The 20678-nt window shown below is 45.6% G+C and overlaps 2 protein-coding genes across 5 annotated transcripts in view; both read left to right on the top strand.

Annotated features, from left to right (window-relative positions):
* The first annotated feature begins 5326 nt into the window (after window positions 1-5326).
* Window positions 5327-20678, top strand: part of LOC123743828 (uncharacterized) — a 31240-nt gene continuing 15888 nt past the window's right edge. Inside the window, exons 1-4 of one of the 4 annotated variants that reach the window (XM_082972544.1) lie at window positions 5327-12140; window positions 13695-13727; window positions 14918-15052; window positions 20520-20652. In XM_082972544.1, the coding sequence (XP_082828670.1) occupies window positions 20645-20652 (8 nt within the window). In that variant the 5' untranslated portion in view covers window positions 5327-12140; window positions 13695-13727; window positions 14918-15052; window positions 20520-20644. Of the gene's footprint in view, window positions 13728-14917; window positions 15053-20519; window positions 20653-20678 lie in introns of all 4 variants that reach the window. The other 3 variants (XM_082972543.1, XM_082972545.1, XM_082972546.1) reach the window with 3 other exon arrangements.
* On the top strand, window positions 15122-16522 carry LOC106594443 (globoside alpha-1,3-N-acetylgalactosaminyltransferase 1). Its single transcript, XM_045722522.2, has one exon. The coding sequence runs from the start codon at window positions 15713-15715 to the stop codon at window positions 16361-16363; it is 651 nt and encodes a 216-aa protein (XP_045578478.2). The 5' UTR covers window positions 15122-15712; the 3' UTR covers window positions 16364-16522.

The following is a 20678-nucleotide window of genomic DNA, read 5'->3' as shown; positions in this document are numbered from 1 at the left end:
ACTCTGGACGGGGCACTGTCGTCGGACACTGGACGGGGCACTGTCGTCGGACGCTCTGGACGGGGCACTGTCGTTGGACGCTCTGGACGGGGCACTGTCGTCGGAAGCTCTGGACGGGGACTGCGCACTGAAAGCCTGATGCGTGGGGCTGGTAGTGGAGGTACCAGACTGGAGACACGCACCCCAAGTGCTAGTGCGGGGAGCAGGAACAGGACGAGTTGGACTGGGCTGACGCACTGGAGGCCTGGTGCGTGGGGCTGGTACTGGAGATGCCAGACTGGATACACGCACCTCAAGGCTAGTGCGGGGAGCAGGAACAGGACGAATTGGACTCGGCTGACGCACTGGAGGCCTGGTGCGTGGTGCTGGCTTTGGATGTGCCAGACTGGATACACGCACCTCAGGGCTAGTGCGAGGAGCAGGAACAGGATACACTGGACCGTGAAGGCTCACTGGCGGTCTTGAGCGCAGTACTGGTACCACCCTTACTGGCTGGATGCCCGCTTCCCCCTGGTAAATGCGGGGCGCTGGCACCGCGCACACCGGCCTGTGAATGCTCGGCCTCGACGCCGTGCGCATCACCCCATAGCACGGGGCCTGACCAGTAACAAGCTGCCTCCGATAAGCACGGGGAGTTGGCTTGGGGCTTAACCCTGGCCCAGCCAAACTACCCGTGTGCCCCCCCAAAAAAAATGATTGGGGCTGCCTCTCATGCATCCTCCGTTGGGCCCGCTCTTCGCTCCACTTTCGCCGTTCCTCCCTCGCTGTCTCCACCTGTTTCCATGGCAGGGTCTTGTCCCCTGCCATTACCTCCTCCCATGTCCAAAATGTCCTCCACTCCCTTATCTCCCTGGCCCAGGATCCTTCCTCTTCCTGGACCCCGCTGCTTGGTCCGCTGGTGGTGGGAAGTTCTGTAACGGTCGTCGTATGAAAGGGACCAAGGCGCAGAGGGTTGAGTGCTCATGTTAACTTTTAATATAGAACACTGAAAACACAAAACAATATACAAACCTCAATCACTCTAACTTAAAGAGTCTTAACGTAACTAAATCTCACAGCCTCTGGAGAACACACCACTACCTAATTACCAACCCCCCCAAATCAGTTCTCCACAAACTTCATGTTTACGTCCAAGGGTGAAACCACGTTGATTAAAAAACTACACGGAAATTATACAAATGTTATTATCGCAACCACCCTTATACATTTTTTTAAAAAGCAACCTAGATTAGACTGGGTTCACTGGAACGAACTACAAAAATCTCTGAAACTGGAAACACTTATCTCCCTCACTGGCTTTAAGCACCAGCTGTCAGAGCAGCTCACAGATCACTGAACCTGTACATAGCCCATCTATAATTTATCACAAACAACTACCCCTTCCCCAACTGTATTGATTTATTTTATTTTGCTCCTTTGCACACCATTATTTATATTTCTACTTTGCACTTTCTTCTACTACAAATCTACCATTCCAGTGTTTTACTTGCTATATTGTATTTACTTTGCCACCATGGTCTTTTTTTGCCTTTACCTCCCTTATCTCACCTCATTTGCACACATTGTACATAGACCTATTTTTCTACTGTATTATTGACTGTATATTTGTTTTACTCCATGTGTAACTCTGTGTTGTTGTAACGGCTGTCTTCTGTAGAAATGGACCAAGGCGCAGCAGGTATGTGAATACTCATCTTTAATTAAAATAAAGAAGTAAAGCATCCACTTAACAATGCAAACAAAGTAACAACAGCTACAGTTCTGCAGGCTAGAAACGCAATGCAAAAAACAACCACCCACAACCCCAAAGAAAAACACACACACCTATATAGGACTTCCAATCAAAGGCAACTATACACACCTGCCTTCAATTGGAAGTCCCAATCATCCACCCAACATTTAACCAATACAAACATGCCACGTCCTGACCCCAAAACTAAAACACTAGCTCCATCTGCTGGTCAGGACGTGACAGTACCCCCCCCTCAAGGTGCAGACCCCGGAATGCACCTACCAACAAGAAAAACCCAATACAAAACCCATAAACAATAACCCTAAAACAATAAGGGAGGGAAGGGAGGGTGGCTGCCGTCACCGACGGCACTGTGCTACACCCTCCCTCCCCAACCCACCTATCCTGGAGGTGGCTCAGGTGCAGGGCGTGGACCTTGCTCCACCGTCGGCGTAGCCCACTTCGGTGGCGCTGCTAACTGCGCCGGGCAGATGGGCCACTTGGGCTGACCCTGGCAGACGGACCACTCGTGCTGGGCCGGAGGACAGGAGGACCCCTCGGGCTGGACCGGGGGACAGGAGGGCCCCTCGGGCTGGGCCGGGGGACAGGAGGGCCACTCGGGCTGGGCCGGGGGACAGGAGGGCCACTCGGGCTGGACCGGAGGGCAGGAGGGCCACTCGGGCTGGACCGGAGGGCAGGAGGGCCATTCGGGCTGGGCCGGAGGGCAGGAGGGCCACTCGGGCTGGGCCGGAGGGCAGGAGGGCCCCTCGGGCTGGGCCGGAGAGCAGGAGGGCCCCTCGGGCTGGGCCGGAGAGCAGGAGGGCCCCTCGGGCTGGGCCGGAGAGCAGGAGGGCCCCTTGGGCTGGGCCGGAGGGCAGGAGGGCCCCTCGGGCTGGGCCGGAGAGCAGGAGGGCCCCTCGGGCTGGGCCGGAGAGCAGGAGGGCCCCTCGGGCTGGGCCGGAGAGCAGGAGGGCCCCTCGGGCTGTGCCGGAGGACAGGAGGGCCACTCTGGCCGATCCGGGCAGGCGGGCACCTCTGGCAGAACCGGGCAGGCGGGCACCTCTGGCAGAACCGGGCAGTCTGGCCACTCTGGCAGAACCGGGCAGTCTGGCCACCCTGGCAGTTCAGGGCAGTCTGGCCACTCTGGCAGTTCAGGGCAGTCTGGCCACTCTGGCAGTTCAGGGCAGTCTGGCCACTCTGGCAGTTCAGGGCAGTCTGGCCACTCTGGCAGTTCAGGGCAGTCTGGCCACTCTGGCAGTTCAGGGCAGTCTGGCCACTCTGGCAGTTCAGGGCAGTCTGGCCACTCTGGCAGTTCAGGGCAGTCTGGCCACTCTGGCAGTTCAGGGCAGTCTGGCCACTCCGGCAGTTCAGGGCAGTCTGGCCACTCCGGCAGTTCAGGGCAGTCTGGCCACTCCGGCAGTTCAGGGCAGTCTGACCTCTCTGGCGACTGTTGACTGGCGGGCAGCTCTGACGACTGTTGACTGGCGGGCAGCTCTGACGACTGTTGACTGGCGGGCAGCTCTGACGACTGTTGACTGGCGGGCAGCTCTGACGACTGTTGACTGGCGGGCAGCTCTGACGACTGTTGACTGGCGGGCAGCTCTGACGACTGTTGACTGGCGGGCAGCTCTGACGACTGTTGACTGGCGGGCAGCTCTGGTGATGGTTGACTGGCGGGCAGCTCTGGTGATGGTTGACTGGCGGGCAGCACTGATGACTGTTGACTGGCGGGCAGCTCTGGTGACTGTTGACTGGCGAGGCTGGGTTGACACACTAGACTCCTGATGCGTTGGGCTGGTATAGGACGTGCCAGCCTGGAGACACGCACCTCCATGCTAGTGCGTCTGGCGGGAAACACCGGACCGAAAGGGCGCACTGGCGGTCTTGAGTGCAGGGTTGGCATCACCCCTTCCGGCTCGATGCTCCCCTTGCCCTGGCACCTGCGGGGCGCTGGTACTGGGCGAACTGGGCTGTGCGTCCGTATAGGCGAGATGGTGCGCACCTCAGCGTAACATGGCGCCCTCCACCTCGTACGCACCTCCCTGTAGTCACGGGTAGCTGGCTTACGGCTCTTCCCTGGCCTGGCCAAACTACCCGTGTGCCCCCCCCAAAAAAAATCTTGGGGCTGCCTCTCGGGTTTCCTAGCCAACCGTGTTCCAGCGTAACGTTCCCGATGGTTCCTCTGTCCAGCTGCCTCCACTCTCCTGAGTGCCTCCACCTGTTCCCATGGGAGGCGATCCCTTCCGGCCAGGATCTCTTCCCAGGTGTAGGCTCCCTTGCCGTCCAGGACGTCCTCCCATGTCCATTGTTCCCTTTTTCTCTCCTGTGGCTTCCTCCTCTTCTGCTGCTTGGTCCTTTGGTGGGTGGTTCTGTAACGGCTGTCTTCTGTAGAAATGGACCAAGGCGCAGCAGGTATGTGAATACTCATCTTTAATTAAAATAAAGAAGTAAAGCATCCACTTAACAATGCAAACAAAGTAACAACAGCTACAGTTCTGCAGGCTAGAAACGCAGTGCAAAAAACAACCACCCACAACCCCAAAGAAAAACACACACACCTATATAGGACTTCCAATCAAAGGCAACTATACACACCTGCCTTCAATTGGAAGTCCCAATCATCCACCCAACATTTAACCAATACAAACATGCCACGTCCTGACCCCAAAACTAAAACACTAGCTCCATCTGCTGGTCAGGACGTGACAGTTGTATGTTGTCGAACTGCTTTGTGTCATGACGTTGGCCTCTTTTGGTACAATTTGGTGATACTCAGAAGAGACAATGTAGCCATATTACCATAAAACTGTTTATATTATAGACTCAGTTTAAGACTTGCCTCATATGGGTGTATGGAATGTATTAATAAGGATAAAGCTTTTGTAAGACATTGAGATGCTATGTACTGATGTAATGTGATAGAATTGTATTTCTGTAACCAAATCTAACTCAGTCATAGGCACGCCCCAGGGACATATACAGGACCAGGCGTCATTTGACCAGCCTGTTCGATGGGCACTATAAAACACTCCCTGATTTACATTTCTCCAGACCAGGCCTACACTCTATGGCCAGAGGTTTGACCATCCAAGTACTCTACTGAAAGTGAACCATACCACGTGTTTAACTTTTAGACTATTGATACCGACAGAATAAGAACAAGTCTTTGATATTAATTATTAGTCTGCAGCTAAGTAAATTATATCATCGAACGCGAAGACCAACGAAACAACCATTCGATGACGACATTAATGAATGTCGCTCTGAAAGATCCATTCTAACCGAGGAGAGAGAGAGAGAGAGAGAGAACGCGGACAAAACTCCCCAACAGAACTACTCTCCAACAAGAATCAGAACGACACACTGAGCGTAAATATATATATTGATTGCAATTGTTCCCGAATGAGTGAGCCTTCAATTGTCAATTGTTAATGAACTCTGTGTAAACTTCTCAGCTGACCATTTATGACCCATTGTTCAACAGGCCGACCAGCCTGTTTAGCCCACAAGGGCACATTCTGATACCAATCCTTTGTTGACGATAATTAGTGTTTGTATGTTTTTCTGTTAATTACTTAGTGTAGTAAATAAATTATTTTAAGACAATTGATGTATGGATGATTTTAGTAAAGACTGGGTTCGTGCAGATACAACAATTTACGACGTTTTGGAATGAGACTGGACTAGAGTTAAATCCACCATTTAAACTTAGAAGATAATCGACCTATACTATAATAGAATATAATATTATAGTACAGGAAAGTTATATTAGGAAAATTACAGCTTTGTAATCTGAATATTCTCCTTGGTGCCCCGACCTCCTAGTTAATTACAATTAAACGATTAATCAGTTTAATCGCGTGATAATAATTACAGGGAGCTAATTGATAAACATATCTTCCGTTTAATGGTACCCCCAAAGACACGACATATTGGTGCCCCCGTGTGAGGACTCAAACTAAAACGCACGTTGGTTCAATTTGATAATACATATTGGAGCCCCCGTGCGAGGAATCTAAGATAGAATTGGACTTTGCTGTGAAATTCTATATATCAATTGTGCAAACAGAATTGTACAAACAGCCTGCTATGTAAACAAAGTGATTGTGCATTTTCCATTGAGAGAAGCTATTTAGAGTAGCTCCGGTCTTATGTCGATAGCAGTGAGGATTTAAATTCCAGATTTAGTCCGTTAGGCCAAACGGTACTATTTCTGTCGGTAAATATTAACTTCTAGAGTAAGGTTAGAAATTAGAAGTTAACTGTCCGGGAACCGAGCCGAATAATTTGCCTACCGCACTAAGAAAGTGTGGGCAGACCGTATGCGCATCGATATTTAAGTACCGTGTCGCTCCGGTCAGCATAAACGCTAGCAGAATATGCTGAATGGGGTTAAGGTGAGACGTCACTAGAAAACCCACCCTTTCCTATTTTGGTGCTTGGAAGGATACTCCTGAACCAAGTAGCAATAGCTTAGCATTACGGGTAAGCTAACAGAGAGGGAACATTTTACCCTCCACCGTAACACGTTTAAAATTTCTCCGCTAGCGCGACGGAAGTCCGACCTTTGTACTTCCGTTTAAATTTCAGCATTCTGCACCCTGGTGGTGAAGAATTGCCAGTACATCTCTAGGGGAAATTCAAACGTGGAGCACGTCTCATTCAATTTAACTAACAAGTGAAATTGCCAGATTTACCTTTTCAAGTGGATCTTTCAAATAATATCCAAAATTGATTGGGCGTCTACAATGAGACATGATTAACTTTTTCCAAACTTAACTTAGATGAAGCAAAGCTCTCAGGTTAATTGAAAGTTAATTCCCAGATAGCCTATACAGGTTTGATATATCATAAATAGATTAATCAGTAAAACCCATTAAGGGAAAGTATAGTGGTGAAGGGTCCCAACATTTGAACTACGGTTTACACTTAGGATATCCAATCAATGGAGATTGTATGGATTATCGTCTCATTCAATTTATTTAGTTAAATTGTCGAACATACCTTTCTAGGTTCTTCCAATGAAATGAGACAACTTAAACTTAGCATATTAACCTGGATGAAGCAACCTCTCAGGTAATTCAAGTTTAATACCCAGATAGCCTACCCAGGTAGGACTAATCATTGGCATTGATTAATTCAATTTGCTTTTGCAAATTCATTCACGTCCAACTTCCACAGTACTGTACAGTACTGATGGTTCATTAACGTCTATAAATAGATTAAAATCGTCTTTGCAGTTTTCCACATTCCAAAACCAAATTTTGGAAAATTAGGAAAAACAATTTTTCCTTTCAATTGTTCTAATAATGTGCAAGCTATCAGAGGGGGTGGTTCCCACTCGCCCGCTAATTAGTGAACCTCCACCCGTAAATGGATTGATCTCTGACCTCAGCAGCGATAACAACCCTAATTATGCCATTAGTGGAAAAGCAGACAACAATGTTTTCCAAAATCAACCATCGGGCGCAGGCCTCGTAAAGGTTCTCTCCAGTCTAGCTCTGATGTCTTGCCATCCGAGATTGCCATCTGTCCAATACCGCAGTGCACAGCTGAAGCACGAGCAGGTAACGGTAGACATAAAGGGACAGGTGGAGAGAACCGGGAAACCAATCACAAATGCAGAAAAGGGAAAAATTCTGCTAGCTATGGAACTGCGTTTGAAAACTGAACAATTAAATGTAATTGCAAAAACGTATGACGATGAACAAGCACAAGCTCTTCAACAAAATCGTTTTCTACAGGAACAACTCGATTTAGCCAAAACTAAATACGATGATGTCCATGCCAGACTAGATAAATCTGAAGAGTTATCTACAAACAGGAGCGCTCAACTTGACAACATGCATGCTGTTTTGTTGAATGTTACTCAAAATAACACAGTGCTCCTCAAAGCGCTGCAGACCAAAGACGATCAGTTAATGAACACAATGACAAAGTTGGATGATAAATCAGCAGAACTTATTGAAGTCGCTGACCAAATGAATGATGAGAGAACTCAGGTGATGAGGTTGGAAATATTGATTTCTAAGCAAGCAGAGGAAATCTCATCACTGAATCTCTCGCTCCGTACTCAAGACCTCTATCTGCAAACCATGACAGATAAGTTTGAGACCGAAAGGAGCAGGTGTGACACTCACGTGTCCAAAATCAGTACTCTAAGCGCTCAAGTGGACTCTGCAATGCAGCAGAATTCCACCCTTAGGTACCATCTGGAGGAAACCCAGAATGGTCACGCTCTACAGCGCGACTTCCAATCCAAGCAACCGGAGCCCTGTACTCACAGGAGTGAAGACAATAGGTTTCAGACCTTGCCTCCCTCATGTGTCCCTCAGTCTTCTCCTCTTGGCCCTTCGGCACTGAGTAATATGGCGCCTCTTGGCCAACAACAACAAGGCTTGGCTTCTTCTCTTGGCCTTTCGGCCCCAATTTCTCCACAGGATGAAGACAACCCTCTCCGCCCGCTTGGTGCAGAATACCTTGACAAACTCGTCAAGAATTTCCCCCCATTCCAGGTCAGCCAAACGATACTGAGACGTTCCTAGCTGACATAGAGGACGCGTTGGGTGGCTACCCGAACGCTACGGGTTCTGACAGGGTTTACCTGTTGAAGCGAACGTCGAATAGACACGTGACGAGGTTCATTCGTCTACAACAGCAACACGTGCTAAATGACTATGCTAAACTTGCCACAGCTTTGAAATTAGAATTCAGTGGTTCTGCGACTCGCAAACACGATAGCTCACTGGCTAACACCGTCAAACAAGCTCGGAACGAACACCCACAAGCTTTCTATCATAGGCTTCGTTCAGCTTACTTTGGCCTACTCACAGAAACAGGAATGGAAGAGCTGTTACCATTCAAACAAATGTTTCTGTCGAACATGTATCCCACCTTCATTACCTACTTGGGCCCTGCAGCCCACGTTGGCTTGCCTATCTTACAACTCAGAGAGCTTGCAAGCACAGCTTTTGAGGCATCAAAAGTTCACAACGCTAAGAGCCCTGACCACTCAGTTTTGAAGTTTAACCAGGAGCACTCACTCCAGTTAGAGGGTGCATTATCAGGTATTGGAGCGTCTAGAGATGACGCACAACAACAGTTTCTACCACGAAACATGATTCCAATAACCTCCGCGGTCGAAATAACTGTAAAGCCATCAACATGACTACCGCTACAATCGACCCGTTCGCTACGTTCCTGCACCCAACCCACAAAAAGTGTCAGAGCACAAGGGTAACAAAGGGTTGAAGGACGACCAAAACGTAGACCAATGTTTTCCAGAAGTCCCACTACGGGAAGAACTTAAGCGAGAACAATTTGAGAAAAGGGTAAAAGATAAGTCACAAGGACTAGACGGGGAATTACCGGACACCAGGTCCGCAGGAATTAACACCCATAGCATGGACGTTAAAGTTCAAATTTCTCCCGCTGTCATTCAAGACCCTATCCAGGGCCCGCTTGATCAAGAAACAAGCCCCCGGGCTCTGTCTATAGACTCTGATACAAAAGTTGCGAAGAAAAAGGTCAAACGCTTCGTTAAAGCCAAGCCCACTCAAAATCAGAAAAGTCAATCTGCTTCCATCTTGAACAGACATGGCACATCACGTCGTTGCGAACGACCACTCCACTTTGTGGGGAATATGTCCACTAACCACGAATCTTAACGGCCATACCTGCAAAACAGTCCTGGAGGACTGCTTAGCTTGTAATGCGCTAATTGATTTGGGTGCGACAATATCACTCATCTCTCAAACATTGTTTGATGATCTCAAAAGGGCTTTGAAGCCAACTAAACGTTGGTTAAAAGTGGAACGATGCGACACTAAACTTCGAGGGGTCACTCAGACTACCTCGCCCCTCACATTGAGAGTCATGCTGAAACTACACTTCCAGGACGTATCGCTCGTTCACCCTGTGTATGTTACCAGCCTCGAAACTGTAACCCTGCTACTTGGAGCAGACTTGATGGATCGGTTACTCCCATTGATGGATTGGAAAACCAACCAGGTATGGTCACAAGCCACAGTGCCTTCTCCACTGACCACACCGTCTCCCCCTAACGCTAGCTGCAACGCAGTCCTTCACGAGGGGTATCTGTCGAAAGCACCCCTTGAGAAAAAGACGTTTAGAAACCTCTTGGTACAAAATCCGATCCACGGAGATAGTACGATATCTCGACACATTCCATCAGCCAACCTGATTGACCATTCTTTTCATGATTTCGAGCCAGCTGTCTCTGTGAATAAGCAACTTCCCTCTTCCTTGCAGTCATGTAATACGGTAGTTGAGATGAACTTTTCTTTCCCTTTGGACACATCCACAAGCACTGCGGCCGTCCCAGCAAGAAAAACATTGATGCGCAGAGTATACTCTGCTTCCGATGATACACCTTCCGCTTTGTTGGGGACTGTCACCCCTTACAATGACACTCATGGCGTCAGTCCAGCAACTGACCCGATGACTCCCACTTGTGAAACACTTTGCGATATCACAGACCGATATCCTCGTCTCAGTTCACAGGTAATGAAGAGGTTGCCACACGCGGACGCGGTGGTGACTGACATGCCTCGACAGCCACTGAGCGTTTTGAAGCACAAACACCAGGAGATTTGGTTGAAAGGTTACAGCCACTCTCATAAAAATGCGGCCGCTGACAACTCGTACATAGGGTCCGACCTTTTCATTTGCGCATCGGACACCAACACCGTACGAGGCCGCCAGAGCATAAATCAAATCTAGTTGTAAACTCTCCTATGAGAACAGTGAGGAGCAGACAGGCCCCTAGACGGGGATTATCTTAGAAGACATCTAAGATAGTACTGAGGTGTACCACACTGGTCGTAAAGGAAGTCCAATGGACTTGTCCACCTCCAAAACAAATGGCAACAATAATCATTCTTTGCCATGCGTAGGTTCAACTACAATACAACTAGTAAAACGCTCCAATCATGTGTTCCGGTAGATAATATTTCAGAATAAATCGGTAGGATAACTGGTCCCCTTGAGTACCAGTACCAATACCAGCTACAATCAGTAAGAAGGTTAGTAACCTCACAAGTTAAATTGCTATTGATAATAGCGACATAGGAGTCACTCAGAGTGCAACACGTGGAGGGGAATCTCCAGTGCACTCTTCCAATGGTTAACACACATGTCACTAATAAATAGGACCCTCCATTCAGGAGTAAAATTATTAGAAGTCATGAACCATGATCACACCACGTATGACTGGTCCAATACTTAAAGAGTACTTCCGTCGTGAGGTTAGCTCCTCCGTGGATAACATAGCTATGAAATAGACTTCATACCTATCGCCACTACAATAGTGGAAGACAGTGACTTGTAGAAAACTACTACAGACTCCCTTGACACCAATTCTGACTGACCTCCAGGCATTGACTTGAAAATTACCTGACTACGTCAGACTCATTCTGAACAAGTTGTAATCTGCCCGGATACTTGGTTTTCTTCCCTTGACATGCGCGCTTGTGTAAGCATAAACGCACATGCACAACGGAACATCCAATTAGGATTTATGCTAGGACCACTTAAGGGCCCAAGCAATATACCAGCCTTAGTAAAGTTGAACATTTACTTCTAGGCCTTTGACTCTACAGCACTCACCAGTTTTCTTCCCAGAAGTCCGTAGGTCATACCTGTAGACTGCCCAAAACTAGTGCATTACAGCTGTAGACTTATCATATAGTTATCAACTTAGGATAGCGCCTAAGCAACACACCAAGTAGGAAAACCCTAGATATGGCATTAGAGACAATACCATGATAATCATTTTGCCAGAACATTGGACGTATATAGAATACAGTCCAATTCGATTATTTTTTTTGTGTGAACTATATTTTGTATATTTTTGTTTTGTTTATGCTTTCATTCCTTTTCGGTTCAGTTCCTTTGACACTTAGGAAGTGATAGAGCCATAAACAAAGTCCCCATACAACCATCACTTAGTGCCACAACGCTGCTCATTGGGGAATTAATGTAATTATATATATTTCATGAGTGTGTGTGCGTTGTTAACATCTGCCTAAGTTACTGCCCAGATCTTCCAGTCTGGACGACGGGTCCGGAACGGCGACCCCAAATCCGGACACCCACAGCCTATCCTTGTGGCGGCATGCCCGCTGTCACAGAGACTACCAAGGTAAACCACCAGAGGGAGGGACCGCAACGGCGATCACCAACCAGGACATCCCCTGGCCCTTCCTGGGGTACTTTACAGCTTCCAGGGAACCTACCAAGGTACACCAATTGAGGAGACCGCAACGGCGATCACCAACCGGACATCAACTGCCCATCCTTGTGGTGGACGGCTCCGCTTTCAGAGAGCCTACCAAGTTCAACCACCAGAGAGGACTGCAACGATGATCTACCAATGGGACATCACGTGGTAATGATTTTATGTTGATTTGTAACTTGCAGGATAAACAAGATCCAAACCACCAGGGGGTGTATGTCATGACGTTGGCCTCTTTTGGTACAATTTGGTGATACTCAGAAGAGACAATATAGCCATATTACCATAAAACTGTTTATATAATAGACTCAGTTTAAGACTTGCCTCATATGGGTGTATGGAATGTATTAATAAGGATAAAGCTTTTGTAAGACATTGAGATGCTATGTACTGATGTAATGTGATAGAATTGTATTTCTGTAACCAAATCTAACTCAGTCATAGGCACGCCCCAGGGACATATACAGGACCAGGCGTCATTTGACCAGCCTGTTCGATGGGCACTATAAAACACTCCCTGATTTACATTTCTCCAGACCAGGCCTACACTCTATGGCCAGAGGTTTGACCATCCAAGTACTCTACTGAAAGTGAACCATACCACGTGGTTAACTTTTAGACTATTGATACCGACAGAATAAGAACAAGTCTTTGATATTAATTATTAGTCTGCAGCTAAGTAAATTATATCATCGAACGCGAAGACCAACGAAACAACCATTCGATGACGACATTAATGAATGTCGCTCTGAAAGATCCATTCTAACCGAGAGAGAGAGAGAGAGAGAGAACGCGGACAAAACTCCCCAACAGAACTACTCTCCAACAAGAATCAGAACGACACACTGAGCGTAAATATATATATTGATTGCAATTGTTCCCGAATGAGTGAGCCTTCAATTGTCAATTGTTAATGAACTCTGTGTAAACTTCTCAGCTGACCATTTATGACCCATTGTTCAACAGGCCGACCAGCCTGTTTAGCCCACAAGGGCACATTCCGATACCAATCCTTTGTTGACGATAATTACTGTTTGTATGTTTTTCTGTTAATTACTTAGTGTAGTAAATAAATGATTTTAAGACAATTGATTTATGGATGATTTTAGTAAAGACTGGGTTCGTGCAGATACAACAATTTACGACGTTTTGGAATGAGACTGGACTAGAGGTAAATCCACCATTTAAACTTAGAAGATAATCGACCTATACTATAATAGAATATAATATTATAGTAGAGGAAAGTTATATTAGGAAAATTATAGCTTTGTAATCTGAATATTCTCCTTGGTGCCCCGACCTCCTAGTTAATTACAATTAAACGATTAATCAGTTTAATCGCGTGATAATAATTACAGGGAGCTAATTGATAAACATATCTTCCGTTTAATGGTACCCCCAAAGACACGACATTTGCTTTATCTTGGCCAGGTCACAATTGTAAATGAGAACTTGTTCTCAACTTGCCTACCTGGTTAAATAAAGGTGAAACAAAATAAAATAAAAAAATTAACTACTATCCTATTATTCCATTCTTTTATGAATTATTATCCAAAAAACAGATATCAAAAGGTTCTCCACAGCCCAAAAAAGGTTTCCCTTATAGTGAAGTTAAAACCCCTTTTTGGTACTAGCACCTTTTTTTGAGAGAGCAATAACATCAGCCCATATCTTCATTAACTAATGAATTACGTTTTGTTCTCCCAGGCTATTGTACAAGCAGCCCAGTGTCTTGGTGGGGTGAGTAGTGTTGTTATCTTATGTTAGTTACTTATCATTGTTAACTTCCACATCAGCGTGTAGCCTAGTATACCACACATCTTTTCAAGGACCTTTATTTGCAAAACTATTGAGATCATAATCAGTACCACACATTCCAGCTTGATCTGTATATCTGTAAACATTGAGATCATAATCAGTACAACACATTCCAGCTTGATCTGTATATCTGTAAACATTGAGATCATAATCAGTACCACACATTCCAGCTTGATCTGTATATCTGTAAACATTGAGATCATAATCAGTAACACACATTCCAGCTTGATCTGTATATCTGTAAACATTGAGATCATAATCTGTACCACACAGTCAGGCTTGATCTGAATATCTGTAAACATTGAGATCATAATCAGTATATCACAGTCAGGCTTGATCTGTATATCTGTAAACATTGAGATCATAATCAGTACCACACAGTCAGGCTTGATCTGAATATCTGTAAACATTGAGATCATAATCAGTACATCACAGTCAGGCTTTATCTGTATATCTGTAAACATTGAGATCATAATCAGTACAACACATTCCAGCTTGATCTGTATATCTGTAAACATTGAGATCATAATCAGTACCACACAGTCAGGCTTGATCTGAATATCTGTAAACATTGAGATCATAATCAGTACCACACAGTCAGGTTTGATCTGTATATCTGTAAACATTGAGATCATAATCAGTACCACACATTCCAGCTTGATCTGTATATCTGTAAACATTGAGATCATAATCAGTACCACAAAGTCAGGCTTGATCTGAATATCTGTAAACACTGAGATCATAATCAGTACCACACAGTCAGGTTTGATCTGTATATCTGTAAACATTGAGATTATAATCAGTACAACACAGTCAGACTTGATCTGTATATCTATAAACATTGACATCATAATCAGTACAACACAGTCAGGCTTGATCTGTATATCTGTAAACATTGAGATCATAATCAGAACAACACAGTCAGGCTTGATCTGTATATCTGTAAACATTGACATCATAATCAGTACAACACAGTCAGGCTTGATCTGTATATCTGTAAACATTGAGATCATAATCAGAACAACACAGTCAGGTTTGATCTGTATATCTGTAAACATTGAGATCATAATCAGTACCACACAGTCAGGCTTGATCTTGTTCTGTTTCTTTAGTCGTACTGATGTGGTGGCAGTCACCCCATGGTTGGCACCCATCGTCTGGGAAGGAACCTTTGACCCTGACCTCGTCGACATAATCTAGAAGTCCATGAACCTCACCATAGTAACAACAGTGTTTGCCGTTGGAAAGTGAGTAGCCTACAACTTTTCCCAAATATTCAAAAGGGAAATTAAACGATCAATATTTTTACAACACTGAAACAACACCGAGTGTACAAACATTATGAACACGTGCTTTCTCCATAACAGACTGACCAGGTGAATCCAGGTGAAAGCTATGATCCCTTATTGATGTCACTTGTTAAATCCACTTCAATCAGTGTAGATGAAGGAGAGGAGACAGGTTAAAGAAGGATTGTTAAGCCTTCTACACTAGTAAATGAGGGATACAAAGTATATTGAATGTAGGTGCTTCCACACAGGTGTGGTTTCTGAGTTAATTAAGCAATGAACATCCCATTATGCTAACGGTCATGTATAAAAAGGCTGGGCTGACCATTATTTCAGTCATTCTTTTTGCTACCGTGGCTATGCCCCCAGATCAACAATGCCCCCATTTACAGGGCACAAGTGGTCACCTAATGGTTTGATGAGCATGAAAACGATGTAAACCATATGCCAGTCACCAGATCTCAATCCAAATGAGCCTGAGATAGTGTTTCCACCACCATCAACAAAACACCAAATTATCCCTCCGATAGAGTTTCAGACACTTGTAGAATCTTTGCCAAGGTGCATTAGAGCTGTTCTGGTGGCTGGTGGTGGACCAAGGTGGCTGGTGGTGGCCCAATGTGGCTGGTGGTGGCCAAAGGTGGCTCGTGGTGGCCCAAGGTGGCTCGTGGTGGCCCAAGGTTGCTGGTGGTGGCCCAAGGTGGCTGGTGGTGGCCCAACTCTCTATTAAGTACCCTTTACCGCTGGCAGGAGATATCAGCCCGGAGGATGGAGATCATTCAGACAGCCATCGAACATCAGATCAGCAGGGAGGGCGACTACATCTTCTGTCTGGACGTGGACAGCAAGTTCCACGCTCGCTGGGGGGCCGAGTCTCTGGGCAGGCTGGTTGCTGTGATTCACCCATGGTTTTACCAGGCGACCCGTGACCTCTTCACATATGAACGGCGCCCAGCCTCGACAGCCTACATCCCCATGGATGAGGGAGACTACTACTACGCCGGGGCTGTGTTCGGAGGGTCCGTGGAGGATGTGTACACACTAACAAAGGTTTGTCGGAACCAGCTTGAAGAGGACGCGAGGAATTCCATCGAGGCTGCCTGGCAGGAGGAGAGTCACCTCAACAGGTACCTGCTTTACAACAAGCCCAGCAAGCTGTTGTCTCCAGAGTACCAGTGGGATGACAAGAAGACCAAAACCAATGAGGTCAAAGTCATTCGCTTCTCTTCTGTCATTAAAAACTATGCTGAAATTCGTGCCAATGTATAGGACTAGGAATTGGATATTCAACCGGCCGAAAAAAAACTTTATTGATGATGGTTAATGTTAGGTTCATTTCAGGTATTGCTTCACTGAGGTTTGGGTTAAGGTTAGGGAAAGGCATAAAATGTCACATTGGGTATACAGATGTCTGGCGCCATTCATTTTCTGTTGGTGAAATATATACACTGACATAAATACATAAAACATACACTTTGTTTATACCCTGATGAAGACAGCTTGGCTGTCCAAACGTTGGATATTACATTTTTGCATCTGAGCTCCTAGAGTGTGCGGCTTTCCTTTATTTTCATGAAATATATTCACTAACATAAAACTACTATTTTTAATGTACTATATATATCAGTCACTGTTGTAGTTTAGGGATAATAATATTCTTCACTTATAGGAAAATATATATTTTTTATTACCTTATTCATCCTGTATTCTGTAGACTAACTATTGTGTATGTTGATTATTGGGAAAAATCTCAAATGTTTTTTTTAAAAATACGATTATGTGTATTTTTCTTGAAATAAATATTTAACCGCTTTCAGAATGTTTGTGTTATTTCACTACTTGTTATATTTTCTATAGCCTAACTAAAAACAACATCTCCCCTGTTACAACGATATGCGGTGTATGAGTAACAAACCAGTGGTTTAGTGGAGAAATAGGGAATGTTAAATGGATTCCATCTATAGATTTGTACATCAGACAAGACACAGTGGTGGACTGAATTTCCATTAAGAAAAACTTCAGCATAATGTCAAAGTGGACCTGGCATTCCTGTCCAGAAACAACCCCTAACCACAATACATATACTGTAAACTGTAAGAAAACAAAGAAAAATACCCTTTTAAAAAGGTAATATGGAGGATTCCCTTCCTTGTGTAAAAACATCCTGCCAATGTCAAGGCAAAAGGGAAAATCCTTCAATTCAAGTCATACCATCTAATCAATGTTATGTGAGGGATAATCAACCAGGGGCTATGGGTTCAATGGAAAATAATGAACAACGTGGAAGGTGTGTTCCGTGACCCGCTAGAGGATTAGATTTGACAATGTAAAAACACAATACAACCACAGATGTATAAAATCCATTTAAAATGATTGAAGATGACAAGTTAAAATTGAAAATACATAAAAACCAAATACGTACACAAAATTATAATATGAAAACAAATAGTTTCATTAATACTACATTGAACAAAAAATATCAACTCAACATGCAACAATTTAAAAGATTTTACTGAGTTACAGTTCTTATAAGGAAACCAGTCAATGTAAATTCATTCATCAGGCCCTTATCTATGGATTCAACATGACTGCAAATACAGATATGCATCTGTTGGTCAAAGATAACTTTAAAAAAGGTATGGGTGTGGATCAGACAACTAGTCCGTATCTGGTGTAACCATCATTTGCCTCACACATCTCCTTCACCTAGAGTTGATCAGGCTGTTGATTGTGGCAGGTGGAATGCTGTTTTTTGGGGGGGTTTGTTTTTTTCACCTTTATTTAACCAGGTAGGCCAGTTGAGAACAAGTTCTCATTTACAACTGTAACCTGGCCAAGTTAAAGCAAAGCAGTGTGACAAAAACAACAACACAGTTACACATGGGATAAACAAAAGTACTGTCAATAACAAAATAGAAAAATCTATATACAGTGTGTGCAAATGGAGTAAGGAGGTAAAGCAATAAATGGGCCATAGTAAGTAAACTTTTAGTACAATAGCTGTGTGTTTGTGCGCATAGTGCAGTTTAGTGCAGATGTATTGGAGGAGCTGTTTAATCTCACTCAATCCTACAGAGTTCTCCTGTCCTCTGAGGACTTCCGTGTAGCTGCGTTGGTCCTTGTGGAGTGGACAGGGGCCAGGTCTGGGCCAGGGGGGCTTCCTCTCTGGTCTGGTAGAGGTGGTGGTCTGCTGCAGGGTAGTAGGCTGGGCCCGGTCCAGTCTGGCTAAGCTGATGGAGGTGATGATACTCTGGTGGTGGGTGGGGACTGTGGGGTGCGCTGGGTCTGGTTGGGGGTCTCTGGGTGATCCTCTGTCCAGTGCGTCATGGGGTGTTTGTCTACCAAGTACCACGTCCTTTAGAGACTTGGTAAATATCCCAACTGTCTGCTTCCTCAGGTGGGAGTGGTCATGCAGGTGCTCTCGGGTGACTGTTGGGTGGTGAGCAATGTGCACGTTCGGGAGTAGGCCACACCCTCTGGTGATGTCAGCGTTGACTTTCTGAATGGTACGGGGATGAAAGTCTTTGCGGGGCTCTCTCCTCATGGTGGCCTTTACCTCCTCAAGCGCTGTGGTAAGACTCTCTCCTCATGGTGGCCTTTACCTCCTCAAGAGCTGTGGTAAGGCTCTCTCCTCATGGTGGCCTTCGCCTCCTCAAGCGCTGTGGTAAGGCTCTCTCCTCATGGTGGCCTTTACCTCCTCAAGTGCTGTGGTAAGGCTCTCTCCTCATGGTGGCCTTTACCTCCTCAAGCGCTGTGGTAAGGCTCTCTCCTCATGGTGGCCTTTACCTCCTCAAGCGCTGTGGTAAGGCTCTCTCCTCATGGTGGCCTTTACCTCCTCAAGCGCTGTGGTAAGGCTCTCTCCTCATGGTGGCCTTTACCTCCTCAAGCGCTGTGGTAAGGCTCTCTCCTCATGGTGGCCTTTACCTCCTCAAGCGCTGTGGTAAGGCTCTCTCCTCATGGTGGCCTTTACCTCCTGAAGTGCTGTGGTAAGGCTCTCTCTCAGCTCCTGGACAGAGTTCTTCAGCTGGGTCCTGCACTGGTTGATCTGGTCCTGTAGAAGCTCTGTGTCTAAGCTGGAGGTGGTGTAGCTGGGGGGCTGATCCTTTAGCTCTCTCTCTCCATCTCTCTGTATCTCTGTCTCTCTCTCCTCCCTCTCTGTCTCTCTGTCTCTCTCTCTGTCTCTCTCTCCTCCCTCTCTCTCTCTCTGTCTCTCTGTCTCTCTGTCTCTCTCTCTGTCTCTCTCTCCTCCCTCTCTCTCTCTCTGTCTCTCTGTCTCTCTCTGTCTCTCTCTGTCACTCTCTCACTCTCTCTCTCCCTCCATCTGTACATGTGATTATGCAGCACATGAGCTATTTGTTTTTAAAGTGGGGTGGGAGTGTGGGGAGGTTTTAATGAAATGAAATGAGAATGTATCAGTAAAGAAAGTCTCCCTCTCTCTCCCTCTCTTTATTTCTCTCTCTCCCTCTCTTTCTCTCTCTCCCTCTTCTCTCTCTCACTCACGCAATGTTTTACTTAAAAACTGCACTGTTGGTTAGGGCCTGTAAGTAAGCGTTTCACTGTAAGGTGTACTACAACTGTTGTATTCGGCGCAGGTGACAAATACGATTTGATTTGATTTGACTTTCACTCTCTCTCTCCTCTTGTCCCTTTACATCAGGGTGGGTTTAATAGTAATTTTGGCTTAAGGGCCACATGGGGATTTTGAAAGAGAGAGACCGTTTTTGGACTGATTTGTTTGTCAAAATCAATTTGCAGGTCCATCATCATTTGTCAAACGATCCATCTGGTTTTAGACATTCAAGTGTAGCCCGAAGTCCTTTTTCAATCTTAAATAATAATTTGTTGAGATGCAAAGATGTTTTTTTTTTGCAACCAAGTTTCTTTGTACATTAACATGCACTATAATATGTAAGTGTGATACAGCGAGAGAGCGAGTGTGTGACCTTACTTAAGGTTAGTGCGTGTCTGAGGGGTTTGCTCTGTGTCTTCTGTCAGAACAGGAGATGTGTTGTTAGAACTAGCAGGATGTTGATGTGATTCTAGTCTGTCAGAACAGGAGATGTGTTGTTAGAACTAGCAGGATGTTGATGTGATTCTAGTCTGTCAGAACAGGAGATGTGTTGTTAGAACTAGCAGGATGTTGATGTGATTCTAGTCTGTCAGAACAGGAGATGTGTTGTTAGAACTAGCAGGATGTTGATGTGATTCTAGTCTGTCAGAACAGGAGATGTGTTGTTAGAACTAGCAGGATGTTGATGTGATTCTAGTCTGACTGATAATGAGAGTGGGCAGGGCTGAGGCTTTTAGGACACAACCACTAGTGTAGAGAGGACGATATGGGCTGGTTGCTGTTCTGCAGTACCATATCATTTCCTCATCTCTTCTCCTCACGTCATCTGAATTCACTCCTCCTCCTCCTCAACAGTGACTAATCCAAGCCAGAAGCAGGTAGAAAAGAGCAGATGCTCTGAGCTATCCTACCAGGACCAAGCTACTACTACTGTCACAGTGTTACTGGCTAGCTCAGGTACTCTCAACATTCTCTGATCTATGTACAGGTAATGTACTATGTTACAGATGGAGC

Source organism: Salmo salar, unplaced genomic scaffold (assembly GCF_965601325.2).
Source record: "Salmo salar unplaced genomic scaffold, fSalSal1 ptg000742l, whole genome shotgun sequence".
Taxonomy (NCBI): Eukaryota; Metazoa; Chordata; class Actinopteri; order Salmoniformes; family Salmonidae; genus Salmo; species Salmo salar.
Note: the sequence above shows the minus strand (reverse complement) of the source record. Positions and strands in the feature narration are given on the sequence as shown.